General features: G+C 52.5%; 2 protein-coding genes across 4 annotated transcripts; both read left to right on the top strand.

The window, feature by feature from the left end:
- The first annotated feature begins 1,608 nt into the window (after positions 1-1,608).
- LOC120244281 (sialic acid-binding Ig-like lectin 14) lies at positions 1,609-4,930 on the top strand. Its single transcript, XM_039250691.1, has 7 exons — positions 1,609-1,686; positions 1,752-2,129; positions 2,294-2,569; positions 2,759-2,806; positions 3,939-4,199; positions 4,294-4,429; positions 4,549-4,930. Exons 1-7 carry the CDS (start codon positions 1,650-1,652, stop codon positions 4,589-4,591), a joined length of 1,179 nt encoding a protein of 392 aa, XP_039106622.1. The 5' UTR covers positions 1,609-1,649; the 3' UTR covers positions 4,592-4,930.
- Positions 4,931-15,407: 10,477 nt separating this feature from the next.
- LOC120244262 (sialic acid-binding Ig-like lectin 10) lies at positions 15,408-22,715 on the top strand. Of its 3 annotated transcripts, XM_039250683.1 has the most exons (11): positions 15,408-15,463; positions 15,544-15,927; positions 16,086-16,370; positions 16,656-16,703; positions 16,875-17,138; positions 18,450-18,497; positions 18,624-18,881; positions 18,967-19,251; positions 19,547-19,640; positions 19,736-19,865; positions 22,382-22,715. In XM_039250683.1, exons 1-11 carry the CDS (start codon positions 15,427-15,429, stop codon positions 22,646-22,648), a joined length of 2,100 nt encoding a protein of 699 aa, XP_039106614.1. In that variant the 5' UTR covers positions 15,408-15,426; the 3' UTR covers positions 22,649-22,715. The 3 variants fall into 3 exon arrangements, with proteins under 3 accessions (XP_039106614.1, XP_039106597.1, XP_039106605.1); XM_039250666.1 differs by lacking the exon at positions 18,967-19,251; XM_039250674.1 differs by lacking the exons at positions 19,736-19,865; positions 22,382-22,715 and having other exon boundaries at positions 18,967-19,337; positions 19,547-19,608.
- The last annotated feature ends 1,243 nt before the right edge of the window (positions 22,716-23,958 follow it).

Genomic DNA, 23,958 nt, shown 5'->3' on the forward strand with positions numbered 1-23,958 from the left:
CTGAGTGAGCCACTCAGGTCATGATCTTGCCCTTGTGAGATTCAGCCCTGCATCAGACTCCATGCTGACAGTGCAGAGCCTGCTTGAAATCCTCTCTCTCTCTCCTTCTCTATCTGCCCCTCCCCTGTGGGGTGTGTGTGTGTGTGTGTGTGTGTGTGTGTGTGTGTGTGTGTGTAATTAGTATTAGAATTACTATATGGACCAGTGGCTCTACCTCTGGGTGCATATGCATAATCTAGAACAGAGGCCAAGAGATATTTACACACCGTGTTCATAGCAGCATTATTTAGGATAGCCAGAAGGTCAAAAGCAACCCAAGTGTCCCTCAACAGCTGAACAAATAAACAAAATGTGGCCTAACCCACCACGGAATATTATTCAGCCTTCAAAAGGGCAGAAATTCTGACTCATGCTGCCACACGGATGACCCTTGAGGGTGTTATGGTAAGTTAAAAATGAGCTGGTCACTGGGACACCTGGGTGGCTCAGTAGGTTAAGCATCCGACTTCAGCTCAGGTCATGATTTCACAGTTCGTGAGTTTGAGCCCCGCATTGGGCTCTGTGCTGACAGCTCAGAGCCTGGAGCCTGCTTCAGATTCTGTGTCTTCCTCTCTCTCTGCTCTTTCCCACTCACACTCTGTCTCTCTCTCTCTCTCAAAAATAAATAAACATTTTTAAAAAGTTAAAAAAAAATGAGCCCATCCCCCAAAAGACACTGTATGATTCCACTTATGCGTGGTCTCTAAATCGTCAAATTCCCGGAGGTAGGAAGCACAACAGTGGCTTCCGGGGCTGGGGGGAGGGGGAACGGGGAGTGGTTCTTGAACAGGTATAGTTCAAGTTCTGCAACTCAAAAAGCGTTGCTCTTGTTTACCACATGTCAAAACCATTCCCGTACTTGGATTTTTAGAAAATACCCAGTAGACCCAAGAGGACACACAGCATCTCACAGGTGCCTGCAGCTCGAAACCCCACGGGGAAAGCACCAGGAAGGAGGTGGCAACTTGGATGGAGACCCTCTCACGGATGAACCTGGTGAGGCCCCCCTGGCACAGATGTTCACTAAGCATTTGGGGAATGAATGAATGAGACTTCACTTCACCCAGGATCCCTTCTTTTCTTCTGCCCTGGACCATCACAGACCTAAAGAATCCTCCACCTCGTAGATGAGGCTGTGACCTTCCAGGTGTAGACAGGAGTTGACTAGTTCCCAGGTGTAGACAACACTGCTCAGTCGAAGATCTTAGGAGACTCGCTGTGTCCCACGCCTCACATGCCCTCAGAGGTCCTGGTCCAGGCTCTGGGGTTGGAGGGAAGAGTGAAGATGGGGGGGTGGACAGGACACGGGGTTCTGCTCCTGGTCTCTCCTCCCTGGGAGAGACTTCAGCAAAGAAGATACACAAACCCCCAAGGAGCACATGAAAAAAATAACCAACATCATCCCAACTCTCCAGGCAGGAGTGCGGGGGTGGGGGGGGGTGTCACTGACTCTGCAGAGAGGGAGGGAGCTCCTCAGCTGTTGTTCCTCTTTGCGAAATCATGCAGCTTCATGCTCCTCCCCGGCTTCCCGTGGGTCCTCCTTGGCCCCCCTCCCTCTGCCTCCCCTTCTCCTTCACCCACAGGAAGCCAGGACACCCTCTGTCTCTAAGATGCTGCCACTGCTGCTGCTGTCCCTGCTGTGGGCTGGTGAGTGAGCCGAGGGGAGAGGGCCGGGCGGGCGGGGGCTGCCACTGACCCCCGATTCCCAGCAGGCTCCCAGGCTCAGGAGACATTCTGGCTGCAGGTGCAGGGCCCGCAGGTGGTGGAGGAAGGCCTGTGCGTCTCCGTGCCCTGCACCTTCCTCTATCCCCATGGTGGGAATGACTCTTCCCCTGTGCACGGCTACTGGTTCCGGGAAGGGGCCCTGATCTTACGGGATGCTCCAGTGGCCACAAACAACCCCAGACGTAAAGTGCGGCAGGAGACCCAGGGCCGATTCTACCTCCTTGGAAACCCCCGGGACTACGACTGCTCCCTGGACATCAGAGATGCACGGAGGAGTGACTCGGGGACATACGTCTTTAGGGTGGAGAGAGGGCCTTATGTGAGATACACTTACACACAGAACCAGCTCTCCCTGCATGTGACGGGTAAGGAGTGGGCTCCAGGAGGGGACATGCATGGGTCCTGAGGGCCCCCAGGGCAGGCCTGGGAGGGGACCCCCTGATCTCCATCCTGGCTGGGGAGGAAACGGCTGGCCCGAGGTAGAGGCTGCTTCTGGGGAACACTCAGAGCCTCTCTGTCTCCCCGTCAGCTCTGACACGGACACCGGACATCCACATCCAGGGGCCCCTAGAACCTGGCCAGCCCAGGACCATTACCTGTAGCGTGCCCTGGGCCTGTCAGAGGGGGACGGTCCCCACCTTCTCCTGGATCGGGGACGCCCTCACCTCCCTGGGCCCCAGGACACACTTCTCGGTGCTCACCCTCGTCCCAAGGCCCCAGGACCATGGCACCAACCTCACCTGTCGAGTGACCTTCCCTGGAGCTAATGTGAGCACAGAGAGGACCATCCGGCTCAGTGTGTCCAGTGAGTGCCAGGCCAGGACGCCAGGGTCCCTGGGGGCAGTAGGTGCTGGGGGGGGCAGGGCTTGGGTGGGATACTTGGGGAGTATTCTTGGAGGCCGAGGTTCAAATGGAGAGAATACCCGGGCCCCACCCTGTCGCTCGTGACCGCCTCACCATACAGCAGGTGACCAGTTATTTGCTGCCATTCCAGATGCTGCAGAGACCCTGACCATCCACGTCTTCAGGGGAAATAGCACAGGTGGGAGAGATCGGGGCACAACTCAGGTCTCAGAGGCCAAATAAGGGACGTTGTGAAGGTCTGACGGAATGAAGCCCCGCGGCTCCCTGTCCCCTCTCTGGTCCCCTCCCCTGTCCCCTGGGTGGGCTCTCTAGAGTCACCACGAGTCCTGGTCTGCCGTTTGCTGTCACCACGGCTGCCTCCTCTCTCCTGACCTCTCCCCTCACCCCCATCCTTCCCTTTTCCTGATTCTTCGCCTCTCCTGTGACCATGACTTCACACTGTCCCACAAGGAGCCTTAAAATCAACGTCCTGTTGCCGGGCTCTGGGCCTGTGGCTGCTTCCTGCACGACCCCGTGGGTAAGCCTGTCCCCTGGTGCTTCCTTCCAGTCCAGCGTCTGCCCTGAAGACCCTCACAGATCTCTGTCCTGACCAGATCGTCCTGAACGCACTCCCCTGCCGCTGGTGGGAGGCCCTTCCCTCCTGAACGACCTGAGTCAGTATCCTGGAAGTCACTTTAGACATTTCTGAGCCTCACCCAACACTCCCCATGACTCAATGAGTTTTGCAAACTCAACTTCCTGAAAATGTCACGGTGGCTCCATCCTCCATCCCCGCGGCAGCGGCCCCACCTCGGGCCTCCGCTCTCTCTTACCTGGACACAGTGAGACCACCTGCGCCCTGGTCCAGCCTGCCTCGTCCGGTCTCCGCTCCCCTCCCTGTCCGGCCCGCTACAATTCCTGCCCAAATGCGTCTCTGCATGCCCCAGACGGGACTTTGTTCCTCCCTTGCTCAGAACGCACCCCTGGCTCCCTGTGGCCTCAGAGCAAAGGCTGAGAGCATCACCTGTGTGTGAGCCTCCCAGCCTTTCCCTGCAGAGGCCACGCCCCTCCTGGGCATCACACAAAAGGCCACGTCGTGGGATGTTCTCTGCCAGGTCTGGACGTGGCCAGCTCTCGCTCAGAGGTCCATCCCCCTGTCCTGGGATCACGGGGTGCCTCTCCTCCCCCCTCCCCTGCTGGGTCTTCACGCTCACTTGCCTTAGCTCGGAACACTCATCGGAGACACTCTTTTCCACCTCCTGTGTTTGTGGAAGGACAGAGGGAGAGAAGGGGCTCTCAGCCCTGCCCTTCTGACTCTCTCTGTCCCCTAGTCCCAGAGGCCCTGGGCAATGCCACCTCTCTGCGAGCTGAGGAGGGCCAGTCGCTGCGCCTGGTCTGTGACACTGACAGCCGCTCCCCCACCAGGCTGAGCTGGACCCGGGGAAGCCTGACCCTGATGCCCTCCTGGCCGTCGGATCCCAGGGTCCTAGTGCTCTCCCAGCTGGTCTTGGGGGATGGAGGAGAATTCACCTGCCGAGCTCAGCACCTGAGGGGGGGCTCCAACCACGTCTCCCTGAACCTAATCGTGCAGGGTGAGTGTATGCAGGACAGCAGGCTGAGGTGGGCTGGGGACAGGACTAAGGTGTGGACTTAAGGACACTGACCCTCCTCCCCCCACCCCCCCAGGAATCTCCTGTTCCTGCCCCCAGATCTCTGAGGAGCAGCGGAACACCTGGCCCCTGGTCCTCACCCTGCTCAGAGGGGCCCTCATGGGGGCTGGCTTCCTCCTCACCTACGGCCTCACCTGGATCTACTACACCAGGTGAGAAGCCCAATCTCAAGGTGTCCCACATCTTGGACATCTTGGGTGATGTCACGCTCCTTGTCCCCTCCAGAGCAAATGGAACTAGCCTCTCGTTTCAGACCTGTGTTTCCCACCAGGTTCAGAGGCCCCAGAGAGGAGAAGGCTGCAGGTTGTAACTGAGCCCGCTTCCTCACGGCGGTGCTCGCGCATGGTGGCTCAAGATGCATCCAACCACGGTATCCCGAGACTCACCGTGGCACGGCTCCCATGGGGCAAGACTCGCTGGGTGATGTGGCCCTGCCTCCTCTCCAGAACTAAAGTCTCTTCACCTCTGGTCACCGGGAAGCTTCCTGGTGGCTCAGCATCAATGGCGGGAGACGGCAAGCGAGGCGATGGATAGATCTTTCTCATCATCAATTTGAGTTATGTATCCCCTATGTAGCATTTTCCTTCTACATGTTCATTTAATGTGGTTCAGCCCCATACTATACTGTCATAGATCTCATAATGTTATTTTTTTAAAACAGCAAATTTTAAAGCGATTTTTTTTTCTTTTTTGATGCTTCTTTTTTTTTTCCCCTTTCCTTTTTTTAATCCAAATTAGTAAACATATAATCACAATTTCGGGAATAGAATTTAGTGATTCATCACTTACACAGAACACCCGGTGCTGATCCCAGTAAGTGCCTTCCTTAATCTGTCTCGTGCATTTAACCAATCCCCCCAACCAACACCCCTCCAGCAAACCTCAGTTGGTTCTCTGTATTTAAGAGTCTCTTAAGGTTTGTCTCCCTTTCTGCTTTTATCTTATTTTGGCTTCCCTTCCCCTATGTTCATTTGTTTTGTTTCTTAGATTCCACATGAGTGAAATCATATATTTGTCTTTCTCTGACTTACTTCACTTAGCATAACACCCTCTAGTTCAATCAACGCTCCTGCAAGTGGAAAGATTTCATTCTTTTTGATCGCTGAGTAGCATTCCGGGTGTATATATACCACATCTTCATCCATTCATCAGTTGTTTGACATTTGGGCTCTTTCCATATTTGGCTATTGTCGATAGTGTTGCTATAAACATTGGGGTGCATGTGCCCCTTTGAAACAGAACACCTGTATCCCTTTGATAAAAACCTAGTAGTGCAATTGCTGGACTGTAGGGTAGTTCTATTTTTAATTTTTTGAGGAACCTCCATATTGTTTTTCAGAGTGGCTGCACTGGTGTACATTCCCACTAGCAGTGCAAAAGAGTTGCCCTTTCTCCGCATCCTCACCAACATCTATGGTCGACTGCGTTGTTGATTTTAGCCATTCTGAATGGTGTGAGGTCATATTTCATTGTGGTTTTAAATTGTGAATCCCTGTTGATGAGTGATGTTGAGCATTTTTTCATGTGTCTGTTAGCCACCTGGATGTCTTCTTTGGAGAAGTGTCTATTCATGTCTTTTGGTCATTTCTTCACTGGATTATTTGTTTTTTGGGTGTTGAGTTTGCTGAGTTCTCTATAGATTTTGGATACTAACCCTTTATCTAATATGTCATTTGCAACTATCTTCTCCCATTCCATCAGTTGCCTTCTAGTTTTGCTGATTGTTTCCTTTACTGGGCAAAGGAAGTTTTTATCTTGATGAGGTCCCAATAGTTCTTTTTTGCTTTTGTTTCCCTTGCGTCTTGAGACGTGTTGAGTAAGAAGTTGCTGCACCTGAGATCAAAGAGGTATTTGCCTGGTTTCTCCTCTAGGATTTTGATGGCTTCCTGTCTTACATTTAGGTTTTCCATCCATTTTGAGTTTATTTTTGTGTAGGGTGTAAAAAAGTGGTCCAGGTTCTTTTTTTTTTTTTTTTTTTTGCATGTCACTATCCAGTTTTCCCAGCACCGTTTGCTGAAGAGACTGTCTTTATTCCTGGATATTATTTCCTGGTTTGTCAAAGATTAGTTGGCCATACGTTTGTCCATTTCTGGGTTCTCTATTATGTTCCATTGATCTGAGTATCTGTTTTTCTGCCAGTACCATCCTCTCTTGGTGATTACAGCTTTGTAATATAGCTTAAAGTCTGGGATTGTGATGCCTCCAGCTTTGGTTTTCTTTTTCAGGATTGCTTGGGCTATTCGGGGTCTTTTCTGGTTCTATACAAATTTTAGGGTTGTTTGTTCTAGCTCTGTGAAGAATGCTGGTGTTATTTTGATAGGGATTGCATTGAATATGCAGATTGCTTTGGGTAGTAACGCTATTTTAACAATATTTGTTCCTCCTATCCAGGAGTATGGAATATTTTTCCTTTGTTTGTGTGTGTGTGTTGACTTCAACTTCTTTCATAAGCTTTCTATAGTCCTCAGTGTATAGATTTTTCACCTCTTCAGTTAAGCTTATTCCTAGGTATTTTATGGTTTTTATTTATTTATTTATTTTAAAGATTTTTTTTTGAGTACTCTCTACACCCAACTCACAGCCCCAAGATTAAGAGTTACTTCATTCAGTTACTGACTGAGCCAGCCAGGTGCCCTGCAACCTGCAAACTTTTAATAACTGTTTTATTGAGGTATAACTCATACAACATAACTTAAATCATTGTAAGTGTACAGTTCAATGACTTTTTTAGTAAATTTATAGAGTTGTGTAATCATTGTCACACATTTTTATTAGCCTAAAGAGGACCCTTGTGCCCATTTGTAATCAATAACACTCCTTTCACAGCTCCAGGAACTCATTGATCTGCTTTCAATCTCTAAGGAACTATTTTTATGAATATTTCATATACATCGAATCACATAATATAAAGTCTACTGCGCCTGATATCTTACAGCCAACATTAGGTTTTTGAGGTACAAACATGTTAGAGCACACACCAGTAGTTAATGACATTTTATTCTCCATATTATTACATCATATGACTATACACCATGTTTCATTTATGCATTCACCAACTGATGGACATTGTAATCATTCCCAGTTTGGGGTTTTAAGAAGAAAATTGCTGGTTCCATTCCCATCCCTATTCCAGTTCAGGGCCATAGAAACTCCATTCCAGGGGCATGAACACAAGGCTCCCTCTCCTCCAAGTCTGAGGTTGAGGGCCGCGGGACCCTGCCAGGAAAAGTCCATCGTCTGCCAGCTATGTGTTGAAGAGGCTAAACTCCAAGTGAACACAGCTCAGTGTTCACACTGAGTGCCCTATCCACAGGGCAGAGGCTATAATTCTGAATGCTGGGAAGGCCATGATGAATAGTATTTTCTAGAATGACAGAAAAGTAATAGCTCGATAAGGGTTTTAGTTACGTGAATATATGGCAGCTCACCAGGTGAGGTCTCTGAGCTGCCAGGGGTGTCTGTCTTAGTCAGTTTAGGCCACTACACACTGGGTAGCTTATGGACAACAGAAATCTATTTCTCACAGTTCTGAAGGCTGAGAAATCCAAGACCAAGACACCAACATGTCCGGAGTCTGGTGACAGCACATGCCCCGGTTCATGGAGGGATTTTCCCTGTGCCCTCACATGGCAGAAGGGGTAAGGGTGCCGTCTAGGGTCTCTTTTATAAGGGCACACAAAACTCATTCAGGAAACTCTACCCTCCCAACCTAATCGCCTCCCAAAGGCCCCACCTCCAAATACCACCGCACTGGGGATTAGGGCCTCAGCATGTGAATGTTGGGGGGAGATACTACATTCAGTCCACAGCAAAGGCTAAAACCACATTTGGTAAATATTCCTGCAGTCGTTCATGTTACTCTGAATTAAGGGTGTGGTTGGGCCTCTGTGGTCATTTTGTATCTCAGACAGTGCTCTTGTCTGTGTCTGTGTTAAGACAGGACCGTGGAGTATTCTTTTTTTTTTTTTTTTTTATTTGTATCTCAGACAGTGCTCTTGTCTGTGTCTGTGTTAAGACAGGACCGTGGAGTATTCTTTTTTTTTTTTTTTAAATGCTTTATTTATTTCTAGGAGAGAGAGAGAGAGACAGCGTGAGCAGGGGAGGGTCAGAGAGAGAGGGAGTCACAGACTCTGAAACAGGCTCCAGGCTCTGAGCTGGCAGTCAGCACAGAGCCCGACGCGGGGCTCGAACCCACGAACCGCGAGATCATGACCCGAGCGAAAGTCGGACGCTTAACCAACTACGCCACCCGGGCGCCCCAGGACCGTGGAGTATTCTTGTCCTTAGCTGGCTCCATCCCAGTCACAGAGTGGACTCTTCGGGTGTGAAATCCCTTGAGATCATTTATTTATTAAATTTTTAAAAATGTTTATTTATTTTTGAGCGAGAGAGAGAGAGAGAAAGAGAGAGACAGCAGGGGAAGGACAGAGATGGAGGGAGACACAGAATCTGAAGCAGGCTCCAGGCTCCCAGCTATCAGCACAGAGCCAGACGCGGGGCGTGAGCTTGTGAACCTCGAGATAATGACTTGAGCCAAAGTCAGACACTTAACCCACTGAGCCACCCCGGAGCCCTGTGATCATTTATATTTAACAGAACACCAGAATCTGGCTATGAATGCCAGGGGGGTCCACTTTACTCTTTCTTAAAGGGGAAAAAATGAAAATAATAGAGTAAGAGACAGGAAGCTGGAGAAGTAAACGGAGATCACATCACTGACAGTCTGGGCTCTTCACGTGAAGAGTTGGCATTTCACTCTGGAAAATGGATACTTCACACTGAGGGTCAAAACACACGCCAGTGAGTAGCAATTACGTCTGACAATAAAATACTGAACCTGAAGAATTTTTCCGTTACTAGAAATTAGCGAATCCAAATGGATCCTAAAGCAGTATTTCTCTCAGTGTCTTGCTTTTTAATATGCCATCTTGGCTTGAAGAGAAAAGAGTGAAGGCCCAGCTGAGGCCGTCTGTGTGTGATATTCCACAGCCCCAAGCTAGGCAGTGGGACCTGAGTAACCCTACATGCTATAGACTGTGTCCCCCCAAAATCTGCTTGTTCAAACCTAACTCCCAATGTGATGATAGTAGGAGCGGGTGGCTTTAGAAGGAGATTATGTCCTGAGGGTGGCGCTCTCATGCATGGGACTAGCGCCCTTGGAAAAGAGGCCTCCCAGACTCCCTTGCCCTTTCTGCATCATGAGGGCACAGCGTTCTAGAAAATGGTCATCTGTGAACTAGGAAGTGGGCTCTCACCAGACACGGAATCTGCCAGCGCCTGATCTCAGATTCCCAGCCTCCAGGACTATGAGAAGTGAATGTTCCTTCCGTAACCCACCCAGTCTGTGATTATTCTGTTATAGCAGCCAGATGGATGAAGACACCACCGGAACGTGTTTTCTTATGTGGCCATCACGTGGAGAGTGTGCCCTGGGTGGGACTCCATTTGAGAACGATGTGTGAGCGCAGGGCAGTACTGAAGTGTTTTAAATTTGGAGGAGGGTAGCGGCACCTGGGCGGCTCAGTCGGGCGAGCCCCTGACTCCTGACTTTGGCTCAGGTTATACTCTCTCGGCTCGTGAGTTTGAGCCCCGAGTTGGGCTCTGCGTTGACAATGTAGAGCCTGCTTGGGGTTCTCTCTCTCCCTCTCTCTCTGCTCCTCCCCCACTTGCCCTCTCTTTCTCTTTCAAAAATAAATAAAAATAAACTTTAATGAAATTGGGGGGAGGTTAAGGCACCTGTGTGGCTCAGTCAACTGAGTGTCTGATTTCAGCTCAGTTCATGATCTCATGGTTCTTGGATTTGAGCCCCATGTTGGGCTCTGGGCTGACAGCAAGGAGTCTGGAGCCTGCTTGGGATTCTCTCTTTCCCTCTCTCTGCCCCTCCCCTGCTCTCCCTCTCTCTTTCAAAAATAAATAAACATTAAATAATAAAATAAAACAAATTGGGGGAGGGGGAGAAGGGGAAAGAAAGAGGGTGATTCCAGTGACTGCTTTAATAGGCTCGCCCTGGCAGAGACTCGGTTAATTGAGGTGCATAATTTCACTGAGAACCAATGTAGCCTTTCGGGAAAAGCCCCGTTTGCAAATGTGTGCCGCACCAGAGGAATATTCCCGGGAGGGCTGCAACCGCACAGATCCTGGTGCCTGGGGCTTCAGAGGGGTGAGTCAGTGCTGCAGAGATGAAGCGCCCCCTGTGGGCTAGGTGCAGAACTGAGGCAGAGACAGCCAAAGCTCGTAGGGCAGGTTGTGCGAGGGACAAGCAACAGGAAGAAGCCCGGTGTGTATGTTGGGTGGGGAGTCTCTAAGATGCCCCCTACCCCTGATAAAGGCTCCTCACCACCCTCACATCCAGACTTGGACCCTTCATGCTGCACTGGGACCTTTCCCTACATCCTCCTCATGCAGCACTCTGGTCCTCAGGTCCACACCCCTGCATCCTCATGGGACAGAATCCTGAACTAACTGCCTCTCTCTCTCCCCTCCCCAACCTCTCCCACCCCATTACCCCCCACCCACCCATCTGTGTCTTGCTTCCTCCCAACAGTTACCTTTGACCCCATTGTGACATCAGGGGCAGTGAAGCCGGAGCCCATGCTCAACATCTATAAATGAAGCGAGAGGGAAGGCTTTGTACGCTGGGTGTTTGTTTCAAAGGAATACATTCAGGGGCGCCTGGAGGGCCCAATCAGTTGATTTCTGTTCTGGTCATGATCTCATGGTTCTTCATGAGATCAAGACCTAGGCTTACAGCCCAGAGCCTGCTTGGGATTCCCTCTCTCCCCCTCTCTCTCTGCCCCTCGTCTGCTCTCTTTCTATCAAAAATAAATAAACATTTCCTTTTTTAAATGTTTATTTATTTTTAAGAGAAACAGAGACAGAGCACAAGAAGGGGAGGGGCAGAGAGAGAGGGAGACACAGAATCCGAAGCAGGCTCCAGGCTCCAGGCTGTCAGCCCAAAGCCAGATGAGGGGCTCAAACTCACCGACCAGGAGATCATGACCTGAGCAGAAGTCAGATGCTCAATCGAAGGAGCCACCCAGGCGCCCCTAAAACAAATAAATATTTTTTAAAAATAAAGGAATATTTTCAGAAAATAAAATCTGAACATTCTTGGGCCCAAAAAAGATTCTCGTGGCCTCAGCTAGGTGTCCGGCCCTTGTCTGGCCAAGGCTGGGGGAGGGGCGGAGGTGATCTGGTCACATTGAGGAAGGGCAGAAAATTCTGAGGGGTCCCAAGAAGCCACAGGAAATTCAGAAGGAGGTGGGGACGACTTTGAGCTGAGAACAGGGGGAGGGGCCACCACAGGAAGAGCATTTCTGGAAATGACAACCCCAAGTGTCACATATCGCCCCACCCAAGTTTGAACAAATTTGGTCCATGTGAGAAACAGAGCTGAGATCACCGGCAGAATGCAAAAGCAAAGCGAAAGAGAGTTCAAAGTGAGTTTGGGGAGGTCATCGGGAGATAGGGTGAGAGGTTTGGATTTTTCTCCTAAATATAACAAGACATTACTGAAATGTTTAAGTAAGAGAGGGACTTGGTCTAATTTATATTTGAACAATTTTTTAAATGTTTATTTCTGAGAGAGAGAGAGAGAGAGCATTAACTGGGGGGGTGGGGGGGGGACAGGGCAGAGAGGGAGGGAGACACAGAATCCAAAGCAGGCTCCAGGCTCTGCGCTGTCAGCACAAAGCCCTGACACAGGGCTCGAACTCATGAACCACGAACTCATGACTTGAGCTGAAGCAGATGGCTCAACCGAGCCAGGTGCCCCTAATTGAAAACTAAGCCTGGCTGTGATGTTGAGAAGGCACCAGAAGCAGCAGAGCAGAGCAGGAATAATCAATCACTGCTGTCCCACAGATGAGTGAGGATGGTGGCTTGGACCCAGGCAGCGATTCTCCATCGAGGGTGATTCTGCCATCCAGGGGACAGGTGGCAATGTCTGGAGTGTTTTTAGTTGTCACAGTTGGGTGGACAGAGTGCTACTGGCATCTGAGGACTGGAGGCCGGGGCTGCTGCTGGGCAGCCGCCAAGGCTGCCACCCCTCAGGACTATTTGACTCAACATGTCAGTAGTGCTGGGGGGTCTGGGTGGCTCAGTTGGTTAAGTGTCCAACGTCAGCTAGGGTCATGATCTCACAGTCTGTGGGTTCGAGCCCCATGTCGGGCTCTGTGCTGACAGCTCGGAGCCTGGAGCCTGTTTCAGATGCTGTGTCTCCCTCTCTCTCTGCCCCTCCTCTGCTCGAGCTCTGTTTCTCTCTCTCTCAAAAATAATTAAAATTAAAAAAGAAAAGAGTCAGGATCTCAACTGACTGAGCCACCCAGGCTTTTAACTTCATTTTGAAGAAAGTATAGACTCACAGGAGGTTGCAAAGACGTAGAGGGACGTCCCGTGGACTCAAATCTCCTCCCCCTCCCACCCTGTGTTATCATCTTCCACAATTAAGTACAATCTGAAAATCAAGGAATTGTCTGCAGCACAATCAGGGCAAGACTGTGATAGGACCCAGGCTTTCCTCCTTCCCTCTCCCTCCTCCCTGTGGGAGGCTCCTCCTCTGTGAGCTCCAGGCTGGACGGGAGGCTCCCTGGGAGAAGGGACCCTGGCTCTCTCCTGAGAAAGCCCAGGTTTGGCAAAGGACCTGGGTTGGGGGGTGGGGGTGGGTATTAGGGGCTGGATTGTGCCCCCTTGCCCCGTTCATATGTTGAAGCCAGTACTTGCCAATGTGACTGTGTTTGCAGTCAGGGCCTTTAAATGGGTAATTCAGTTAAAGCAAGGTCACAGAGCAAGCTCAAATCCAGGAGGCTGGAGTCCTCCTCCTCCTCCTCCTCCTCCTCCTTCTTCTTCTTCTTCTTCTTCTTCTTCTTCTTTTTAAGGTTTATTTATCTATTTTGAGAGAGAGTGCAAGCAGGGGAGAGGCAGAGACAAAGGCAGAGAGAGAGCATCCCAACCAGGCTCTGTGCTGCCAGCCCAGAGCCCAACTTGGGGCTCGATCTCACAAACTGTGAGATCATGACCTGAGCCAAGATCAAGAGTTGGACACTCAGCCGACTGAGCCACCCCGGCACCCCTAGGACTGGTGTCTTTCTACGAAGAGATTGGGACACAGGCACACAAAGATGACCACATGAGAGCTCAGTGGGAAGATGATGTCTACACCCCAGGGAGCGAGGCCTAGGAAGAAAGTAACCTGTTCTGGGGTACCTGGGTGGCTCAGTCGGTTAAGAGTCCGACTTTGGCTCAGGTCATGATGTCACGGTCCATGGATTCGAGCCCCACGTGGGGCTCTGTGCTGTCAGCTCAGAACCTGGAGCCTGCTTCGGATTCTGTGTCTCCCTCTCTCTCTGCCCCTCCCCTGTTTGCTCTCTGTCTCTCTTCCTCTCAAAAAAATAAATGAACAGGAGGCGCCTGGGTGGCTCAGCCAATCGGTTGAGCGTCTGACTTCGGCTCAGGTCATGATCTTATGGTTCATGGGTTCGAGCCCCTCATCAGGCTCTGTGCTGACAGCTCAGAGCCTGGAGCCTGTTTCATATTCTGTGTCTCCTTCCCTCTCTGTCCCTCCCCACTCATTCTGTCTCTATCTGTCTCAAAAATGAATAAACTACAAAAAAAAAATTAAAAATAAATAAACAATAAAAAAATTTTTTTTAAAAGAAAGCAACCTGTTCTTCCAGCCCTATGGACGTCTCGATCTTGGACTCCCAGCCTCGGGGATTGTGGGGACGATGTTTTCTGTCGTTTGAGTTGTTCTGTCTGTGGTGCTTTGTTACGGCAGCCCAAGAACGTGACAGGAGAGCACGGACAGAAGCGACCACAGGTTGCCTCCTCCAGGACGCCTCCCCTGGCTTCCCAGGAAGAAACGACCCCAGCTTCCTCGGGAACACCTGTCCCAGCACCAACTGGAGGGTGGAGGCGAGAGGGGGGCAGTTATGAGCACTTCAGTGCTTTCCTGTTTCTCAGAAGCTTCATTTACCGAACTAGGTCCCCTTGAGGTCAGACACTGTATCTGATTTGCCTGTGTCCCCAGGAGGCTGCATGGCCCCTGCACACACCAGGTCCCTGGGCACGGGGGTTCATTGTGGGTGAAGGTGTTACCAGCAAGCGAATCCAATCTTAGGGCAGAAGAAGGGGAGCAGGAGAGGTGGGCTAAGGTCTTGGGGGGTAAGGGCTTCTGGTGGACCTGGGGGCGGAAATCAGGGAGCCCTCCCAGTGAGGAGGAAGGGGTGGGACTGACACTGGCCTGGGGAGGGGGTACCAGATTTAGCAAATAAAAACACAAAGTGCCTAGTTAAGATTTGCATTTCAGATATGAGCACGGAATAATTTTAGTACAAGAATGTTCCGTTGCGATATTCGGGACATACTTCTAAAAAAAAAATCATTCATCGTTTCATTGAAAGTCAACTTCAACTGGGGCACCTGGGTGGCTCAGTCTGGCTTCAACTAGGGTCATGATCTTGCAGTTCGTGAGTTTGAGCCCCTCATGGGCTCCCTGCTGTCAGCACAGAGTCTGCTTCGGATCCTCTGTCTACCCCCGCCCCCCCCCCCCAACTTCTGTGCTCTCTCAAAAATAAATACACATGTAAGAAAAGTTTAAAAAAAAGAAAAGAAAGTCAACTTTAACCAGACATTCTGAATTTTAACTGGCAAGGCCAGTCAGCCCCCAACCCCCGCCAGCACCCCTGAAACCCACCTCTGCATTGCCCACCTTTCCCAGGGGCCCCCCCATCTAAAGAAGGGTTCACTGTACACTTTCACTTCTGCTTCCTCGGCGACCTAGAGCCCAGTGGGAGAGCCCCTACCCTCCACCCACCCAGGCCCCATGGCCTCACCCACCTTCCACTCCCTCCCCCCAGAGGGGACCCCAGAAGGACCAGCTCTGCCATCTCAAGCACCAGGCAACCTCCTCCCCCGCAGCAACCTAGGAAAGATTCAGAGTCCTAGCGGGTGAGGCGGGGGGGGGGGGGGGCCGCGGTGAGGGGGGTAGGGAGCGGCAAGATGGGGGAGCCAGTGGGGGTGGGGCTCAGGACCAGGACCACAGCTTCACACACCAGTCATCTGGCCTGGGGTTCAGCTTCCGCAGCTGGTAGTTCCCCTTCTGGGGAACGAGCCTGTCTGAGGGCAGGTCCAAGTGCGTCCTCGTACAGAGATGGTCCTGTCACTGCTGATGGCCCTGCTGTGGGGCGGTGAGTGGGCCATGGGGCGGGAAGGGGCCCGGGTGGGGGCGCGGGCTGGGCTTGCAGCTTGAGCCCTCTGTCTCCTTCAGGGTCTCAGGCTCAGTCCCCAGGATTCTCCCTGCGAGTGCAGAGCGTGGTGGTGGTGCAGGAGGGCCTGTGTGTCCACGTGCCCTGCACCGTGTCCTACCCCCGGGTAGACTGGACAGAGGACACCCCGGCCCTTGGCTACTGGTTCGTGGCTGGGACAGACACGACCTTGGAAAGGCCAGTGGCCACAAACAAGCAGGACCGAGAAGTGCAAACTGGCTTCCGGGGCCGGTTCCAGCTCACTGGGGACCCCGGGAACTACAGCTGCTCCCTGCTGATCAGAGACGCCCTGGCAGCGGACGAGGGACTGTACATCTTTCGGGTGGAGAGAGGCAGTTACGTGCGATATAATTTTGTCGAAACCCCATTCAATCTGGAAGTGAGAGGTATGGAGGCGGCTCCAGCAGGACTGGGCAGGGGAGGGGGGAGGGGAGACTCTCCTCCTCCCTACCACTCCCCACCCCCACACACTGCGGGGAGCAGACCAGGGCTCCCCCGGCAGCACCCCCTTCTAGGGCTAGGACCGTGCTCTCTCTTGCCCCAGCCCTGACGCAGAAGCCAGATGTCTTCGTCCCGGAGACTTTGGAACCAGGGCGCCAGGCGACACTCATCTGTGTGTTTAACTGGGCCTTTGAGGAATGTCCAGCTCCTGCGCTCTCCTGGACGGGGGTCGCCGTCACCCCTCAAGGGCCTGGACCAAAATCCTCCTACTTCTCAGTGCTTTCTCTCACACCGAGACCCCACGACCACGGCACGCACCTCACCTGCCGCGCAGACTTCTCCAGAGAGGGTGTGAGCACAGAGACAACTGTTCAACTTAATGTCACCTGTGAGTCTGGTGGCCAGGGCATCAGGGTGTGCAGACAGGCACGGCGGGATGTGGCCGGTGGGGCGTCCAGACGGGGGGGGGGGCGTGTGGAGTCCCAGTCTCCCCGCCTCAGCCCCTGGGAAGGGGCTTGGGGCTGCCTTCTGCTCCCCTGGCCACAAGCAGCTCTGACACCAGTTTGTCACCTGTGGTCCCAAGGATAGCACACTTTCTCTTCCCTGAGGGGTTCCCTCTGATGGTGAGGAACCCCACGTTCCTCCCCCGAGCCAGCTCTCAATCTTGTTGCAGATGTCCCCAGAGACCTGGTTATCAGCGTGTCCCGAGCCCAGGTGTCAGGTAAGTACTGAGGGACTGGGAGGGCGGAGCCGGTCCTCTGCGGGGGGGGGGGGGGGGGGGGGGGGGGGGGGGGGGGGGGGGGGGGGGGAGGGCAAGGAAGACAGAGGATGAGGGAGACTCTGTTCCTCCCTGCAGCCTCTTTCCCCCCTCCTCCCCCTTCTGTCTCTGCAGCCCCCGAGCCCCAGGGAAACAGCCCATATCTGGAAGCCCAGAGGGGCCAGTTCCTGCGGCTGCTCTGTGCTGCCGAGAGCCAGCCCCCTGCCACCCTGAGCTGGGTCCTGGGGGACAGAGTCCTCTCTTGGTCCCACCCCTGGCGCCCCGGGCCCCTGGCTCTGGTGCTGCCCGGGGTGAAGCCTGGGGACTCGGGGTCCTACACCTGCCAAGCGGAGAACAGGCTTGGCTCCCAGAACCGCACCCTGAACCTCTCCGTGCAGTGTGAGTACAACCAGCAGAAGCCTGGTTTCTGGAAAGGGAGAAGGAGGAGGGGGGCGGGGGGCAGGGCCCCAGAGCTCTAAGGGGACCTGGCACCCCAGGCCTAGGGGGCTAACGATTCTGATTCCAACTCCGATGTGGGTTTTCCACCCACGCCACCAAGCAATTCTCTGAAGCCAGCTGGGCGTTCTATGGCTCAACTCAGGTGAACACTGTCCTCCTGGAGGTGAGGTCACATCCCACAGGTGAAGAGCTCGGTCCCACAAGGTCTCCCCCCCCCGGGTCCCCCACTTCAGAGGCCAGTCACAGGCCAAGCTGATCAGCTGGCTGTTGATCGGAGTTTCCCATGAGCCCCTGCTCCTTGAATTCAATTGCTTTGAGAAAATGGCGCGCAGAACTCAGGAACGTTGCACTCACTGGATCAGGGGTTGTTGTAAAAGATGTAATAGAAGACGGAAGAGGTGGGTAGGGGGCAAGGCCATTGCCCATGTACCTCCACGGGTTCACCAATCCGGAAGCTCTTAGAACCCCATTCTCTTGGGATTTTATGGAGGCTTCAATAGGGAGGCACGACTGGCTAAAGCCTTGGCCACAGCCGCCTGATTCACCTGCGGTCCGTCTCTCCTCCCTGGAAGTCAGGGGGGGATGGAAAGTCCCAAAACTTCCATCACAGAGGATGGTTCCCTGGCCACCATTCCCCCTCCAGAGGCCCCCCCCAGAGGTGATTTCCAAAAGTCACCTCATTTACATCAACCCAGGTGTGGTTTGAAAGGGGGGTTTTTTATGAATATCAAGACACCTTTGTCGCTCTGGTCATTTAAGAAATTCTGAGGGTCTTAGGAGCTCTGTGCCAGGAATGAGACAGAGACCAAATACATATGTATATACGTTTTTAAAATTTTTAAAGTTTATTTATTTATTTTGAGAGAGAGAGAGAAAGAGAGTGTGTGGGGGGGGGGTGAGTAGGGGAGGGGCAGAGGGCAGAGAGAGAATCCCAGGCAGGCTCCATGCCGTCAGTGAAGAGCCTGATGTGGGGCTCGAACTCACAAACTGTGAGATCACAACCTGAGCCTAAACCAAGAGTCAGACACTGAACTGACTGAGCCACCCGGGCACCTTATATATTTATTTACAAATCAGAAGCATGGAGACCAGCCCTTCTTACCTGTCTGTTCCCTTGAGCCACTCAGTGGAGAATAGGTCACTGGGTGATTCCAGGCTCAGCCGCCCTGCCCTCTCTGTCTCCTAGGCCGGCTCTCCGCCCTGAGGGAAGCGCCCTGCCTGCCTAGAGCCCGCACTCTGTCTCTGTTTCAGATGCACCGGAGGACCTGAGAGTGATGGCCCTAGAAGCCAACAGGACAGGTAAGAAGGGAACAGAGGAACTGGGGCCTCTCGCGCCACGCTCAGGGCCGCGCACCTTCAATGCCGGCGCGCCCTGCGTCCCTGTGCCCTCCGCTGAGCCTCTGACCTGCCTCTTCCTTCCCCTAGTCCTGGAGAACCTTGGGAATGGCACGTCCCTCCCAGTCCTGGAGGGCCAGAGTTTGCGTCTGCTCTGTGCCACCCACAGCAACCCCCCAGCCCGGCTGAGCTGGGCCCTGGGGGAACAGCCTCTGAGCCCCTCCCAGCCCGCAGACCCCGGGATCCTGGAGCTGCCTCAGATACAAACGCAGCACGAAGGAGTCCTCACCTGCCAAGCCCAGAACTCGCTGGGCTCCCAGCACGTCTCCCTGCATCTCTCTGTGGTCTGTGAGTGCGGGACCCCCGGGGGCGGGGCGCCCGGGGCCTGGGGAGCAGAGGCGCCGCTGACCCCGCCCCTCCCCCCACCCCGCAGACCCGCCGCGGCGGCTCAGCCCCTCCTGCTCCTGGGAGGGCGAGGGGCTGCGCTGCACCTGCTCCTCCGCAGCCCGGCCGGCCCCCACCCTGCGCTGGCGGCTGGGGGAGGGGCTGCTGGAGGGGAACCGCAGCAACGCCTCCCTGACCGTCACCTCCAGCTCCGCGGGGCCCTGGGCCAACAGCTCCTTGAGCCTCACTGGGCCGCTGGGCTCCGACCTCAGACTCAGCTGCGAGGCCCGGAACGCACACGGGGCCCAGAGCGCCGTCCTCGTGCTGCTGCCAGGTCTGGGGGACGGCTGGAGGCCCCTGGCGAGTAGAGGCTGAATGGGGGCAGGGCCAGGGCCCCGTGGTTGGAACAGGACTGGGAAGGTGCGCGGAGCCCCTGTGGCTGACGATGCAGAGGGAAATCCAAACTGGAAGGCCTGTTGCCTGGGCCCGGGGTTGCAGCGGGGTTTCCGAGACTTGGGCAGAAGGGGTTGCAGATAAAACCACTGGAACCTGAGTGCCGGGTGGCGGGTGGGGGTGAGGCCCCACGTTAACGGGGAGGCTCAGAGGTGGCTGACCGTTTCTTTGTGCAGATAAGAAGACACTCCCCTCAAAGGCATTCTGTAACGGAATATTTCTGGGAATGGGCGTCACCACGCTCCTTTTCCTCTGCCTCATCCTGGTCACGTGAGTTAGGAGCCCGAGCGATGGGGAGTGGGATCCAGGGCTGGGGACCCGGGAGGTGCCAGGGCGTACATGCAGGCAGCTTGTTTCCCCGGCAGGAAGACTATGAGAAAAAAACAGACCCAGGCAGGGACTCCCGCCCAGGCAGAGACTCTTCCAAACTCCAGGGTCACGCGGAGAAGCACGATCCTGGAATACATCAACATGGTCCCCAATTCTGGTCCCCTGGTGAGTGGCTCAGGTGCTGCCTCTACTTTCTCTGCTCAGAATCCGGCCCACGCCTCTCCCCTCCCCTGTGCCAACCCTTTTCCCAAGGGACAGCAAGGTGGAAAAGGTATGGACTTGGATTCAAGTTCTCTGAGACCTTGACCAAATCACTTTCACCCTCTGCACTTCCATTCCTTCCTCTGCTTCCTTTGAGAGTCGGTTTGACAACGAGAATGCATCATGCACTTGCTCAAAATGCAGCTGCTCATCCTCTGTTATCACCCAGATGGTGTTACTAATTCTAACTAATGATGTGATAATTGATATCATTGAGAAACAGTATATTTAGTGATGAAGAGCAGGGCTCTGCAGTCAGCTTGTCTGGGTGCAGTCGGTTTTATTGCTATGTGTTCTTGGAAAAATCTCTTAACTTCTCTGTGCCTTAGTTTAAAACGGAGAAATAGTACCTATTACCTAGGACCATTCCTTTTTCCCCCCTACCTAGGATCATTCTAAGTATTCACTATGCTCATTGTACCTATAAACATTTAGAATAGTAGCCAACACCTAGTAAGTGATCTACGAATGCTGGATATTTTCAGGAGAGAACATTTATTTTTTAAATAAATTTTTTATTGTTTTATTTATTTCTGAGAGAGAGAGAGACAGCGTGAGCAGGGGAGGCTCAGAGAGAGAGGGAGACAGACTCTGAAACAGGCTCCAGGCTCTGAGCTAGCTGTCAGCACAGAGCCCGATGTGGGGCTTGAACCCACGAATCATGAGATCATGACCTGAGCAGAAATGAAGTGGGCCACCCAGGTACCAGCAGGAGAGAACATTTATATGCCGATGACTCCAAAACTTGCATCTCTCAAACTCAGCCTTGAACTTTAGAGCCCTATCCAACAGTCCAGGCAGCAGCCCCATTTGGATGTCTAACAGGTGTCCTGGACTTAGCCTGTCTGAGAGGGAACTTACGACTGACTCCACTGCTTAAGCTTCTCCTCCATGCAGCCCATCTCAGCAAATAGCACCACATCTGCCCAGCTGCCCAAGCCCAAGCCTTGCGGTCATCTTACGCTCCTTTCTTCTCTACCACCCCATAACCGACCCATTAGCAAGTCCCCTTCAAAATACACCCAGACCACGTCTCCCCGCCTCTGCCACGTCCTGTGTGTGTTCCCCTCTTCTGCTCTCGCCAACCCCCACCTCGCTCTCTTTCTCTGTCCGTGGTATCCTTTAAAAACCCAAAGAGGGGGGCGCCTGGGTGGCTGAGTCTGCTAAGTGTCTGATTCTTGATTTCAGCTAGTCATGATCTTACAGTACGTGAGTTCAAGCCCTGAGTCAGGCTCTGTGCTGACAGTGCGGAGCCTGCTTGGGCTTCTCTCTCTCCCTCTCTCTGCCCCTCCCCTGCTCTCTCTCTCTCTCTCAATAAATAAATAAACTTAAAAAAAGAAACAAATAGGTGCAACTAATTCTCATGGACTACCACTCAGCCATCCAAAGGAACAAATGATTGAAAGAAACTACTGGTTGAAAAAAGCCTTGGAGGGGCGCCTGAGTGGCTCAGTTGGTTGTGTCCGACTTCAGTTCAGGTCATGGCCTCGTGGTTCGTGGGTTCAGGCCCCTTGTCAGGCTCTGTGCTGACAGCTCACTCAGAGCCTGGAGCCTGTCTTCGGATTCTGTGTCTCCCTTTCTCTCTGATCCTCCCCTGCTCACTCTGTCTCTCTGTCTCTCTCTGAATAAATAAATAAATAAATAAATAAATAAAACAGGGCACCTGGGTGGCTCAGTTGGTTAAGCGTCCGACTTCGGCTCAGGTTATGATCTCACAGTTTGTGGGTTTGAGCCCCGTGTCGGGCTCTGTGCTGACAGCCTGGAGCCTGTTTTGGATTCTGTGTCTCCCTCTCTCTCTGCCCCTCCCCCACTCACACTCTATATCTCTCAAAAATAAGTAAACATTAAAAAATTTTTAAAAATAAATAAAACATTTTTATTTAAATGTTTTTTAAATAAATAAATGTTATTTATTTCCTTAAAAAGAAATTAAAGAAAGAAAAAAACCTTAGAGACAAAAAAAAAACGAGAAAAGAAAAAGCCAAACTCAAATGCCCACATAGACATGATTCCACATAGACAAGGTTTATAACACCTTGCAAGCAATAAAACTGTAGAGACGGAGGACAGATCAGGAGTGGCCAGGGTTCGGGACGGGAGGGTGACGAGGAGTAGAGAGGGCAGCAAGGGGGGCGAGCTTTGTGGTGATGAACAGTTCCGTGTCTTGGCCATGGTGTAGGCTGCACGAATCCGCCTGTGTTTGTTGGCTGTGGCTGCCACAGCAAAGGACCACAGATGGGGTGGCTTAGACCACAGACGCTATTTATTGTTTGTTCTTGTCCAGGATATAACTCTAGTTCCTTAGTGCCTGGTGCATGGTAATCTCTCAAGTATTTGTGGAAGGAAGGAAGGGAGGGAGGGAGGGAGGGAGGGAAAGAAGAACAGAAGGAAGGAACGAAGGATGGCTGTTTCTCCCCCAGGCTCGGAATCGGAAAGCCACACCAAACAGTCCTTCCCAGGCCTCTCCTCCAGGCGCTCCCTCCCAGGAATGTAAGAAAAACCAGAAAGAGCTACATGCCGCTCCCCACGCTTGTCCAGGATCCAGGTCATTCACGCAAGTCTCAGAATCAGAGAATAACCGAGAAGAACTCCATTATGCTGCCCTCACCTTCTCAGGCCTCAGACCATGGGAGACCCGGGAGCCCAAGGATACCAGCTCAGAGTATGAGGACATCAAGTTCTACTGACAGTCTCCCGGCTGCCGGGCTGGGATCCGGGTTAGGTGGATGGAGAGGGTGAGGAGGGCCAGCATCCTCTCTCTCTCTCTCTCTCTCTCTCTCTCTCTCTCTCTCTGTCTCTCTGTCTCTCTCCCTCACCCTCTCGGCTTTAAAGGCAATTTTAACCTATCATCTCTGTGGGGTCAGCCAGCTAACCTCACAGGTCAAGCTTGGCCCGCTGTCCCACTTCAAGCCAAGAGTGTTTTTCACATTTTAAATGGTTGTGGGGAGGGGCACCCGGCCAGCTCAGGCGGTAGACCTTACAACCGTTGATCTTCGGGGTTGTGAGTTCGAGCCCCACCTCGGGTGTAGAGATTACTAGGATAATAATACTAATAAACTTTAAAAAAATGGTTGAGATGGGGGAATTGAAAGAAGAAAAATGTTTCCTGATACGTGGAAAGGATATGAAATTCAAATTCCAGTGTCCATAAATAAAGTTTTATTAGATCACAATCAAGACCATTCTTTTTCTGTAGGACTCTGGCCGATGTCAGGCAGAGTTGAGTCCGAGATATTTGCCATCTGGGCATCTGCAGGAAGAGTTTGCAGAATCATCATCTAAAGTAAACTCAGCCACTTATTTTTACAGAAGAGAAACAGAAGCGGATGTTCAGAGTGAGTTCAAGAGCAGCCCCGGCAAAAATGTCTAGATGGGCAACAGGACAGGAAGTCCCTCAGGGCAAGGACACCATGTGGAGACTGGGCACAAATGTGCCCTCCAACCCACGAATCTAAGGAAGAGCAAACGCATGTAGCAGGAATGCTCTCAAAATGGAATAAAAAGCAAAGCTCGCAGTGTACTCTGAATCAACCAGTGGGTGAAGGGAGAAGACTGACTTGCTTCTCCGAGGGGAGTCTGTCCCTTCCTCCTTCCCCGGAGGTCAGAGTCCTAATTGCTTCATAGAAAGCTCTCTCAGGGGACAGTTGGTACTTGCCAGGCAGGAGTAGCCCAGAAGAGATGTCAGCCTTTGCATTAAAAAAGAAAAAAAAAAAAAGTTTAGGGAGCCTGGGTGGCTCAGTCTGTTGATCCTCCAACTCTTGATTTTGGCTCAGGTCACGATCTCACAATTGGCACGTTCGAGCCCCTCAGCTGGGTCTGGCCTTGGGATTCTCTGTCTCCCTTCTTCTCTCTGCCCTTCCCCACTCTCTATCAAAATAAATGAATAGACTTAAAATAAATAAAGAAATAGAAAAATTAAAAGTTTGGGACGCCTGGGTGGCTCAGTCGGTTGAGCTTCCGACTCTTGGTTTTGGCTCAGGCCATGATCTCCCGGGTG

Source organism: Hyaena hyaena, unplaced genomic scaffold, assembly GCF_003009895.1.
Source record: "Hyaena hyaena isolate Hyena2069 unplaced genomic scaffold, ASM300989v1 scaffold_9, whole genome shotgun sequence".
In the NCBI taxonomy this organism is placed as follows: domain Eukaryota; kingdom Metazoa; phylum Chordata; class Mammalia; order Carnivora; family Hyaenidae; genus Hyaena; species Hyaena hyaena.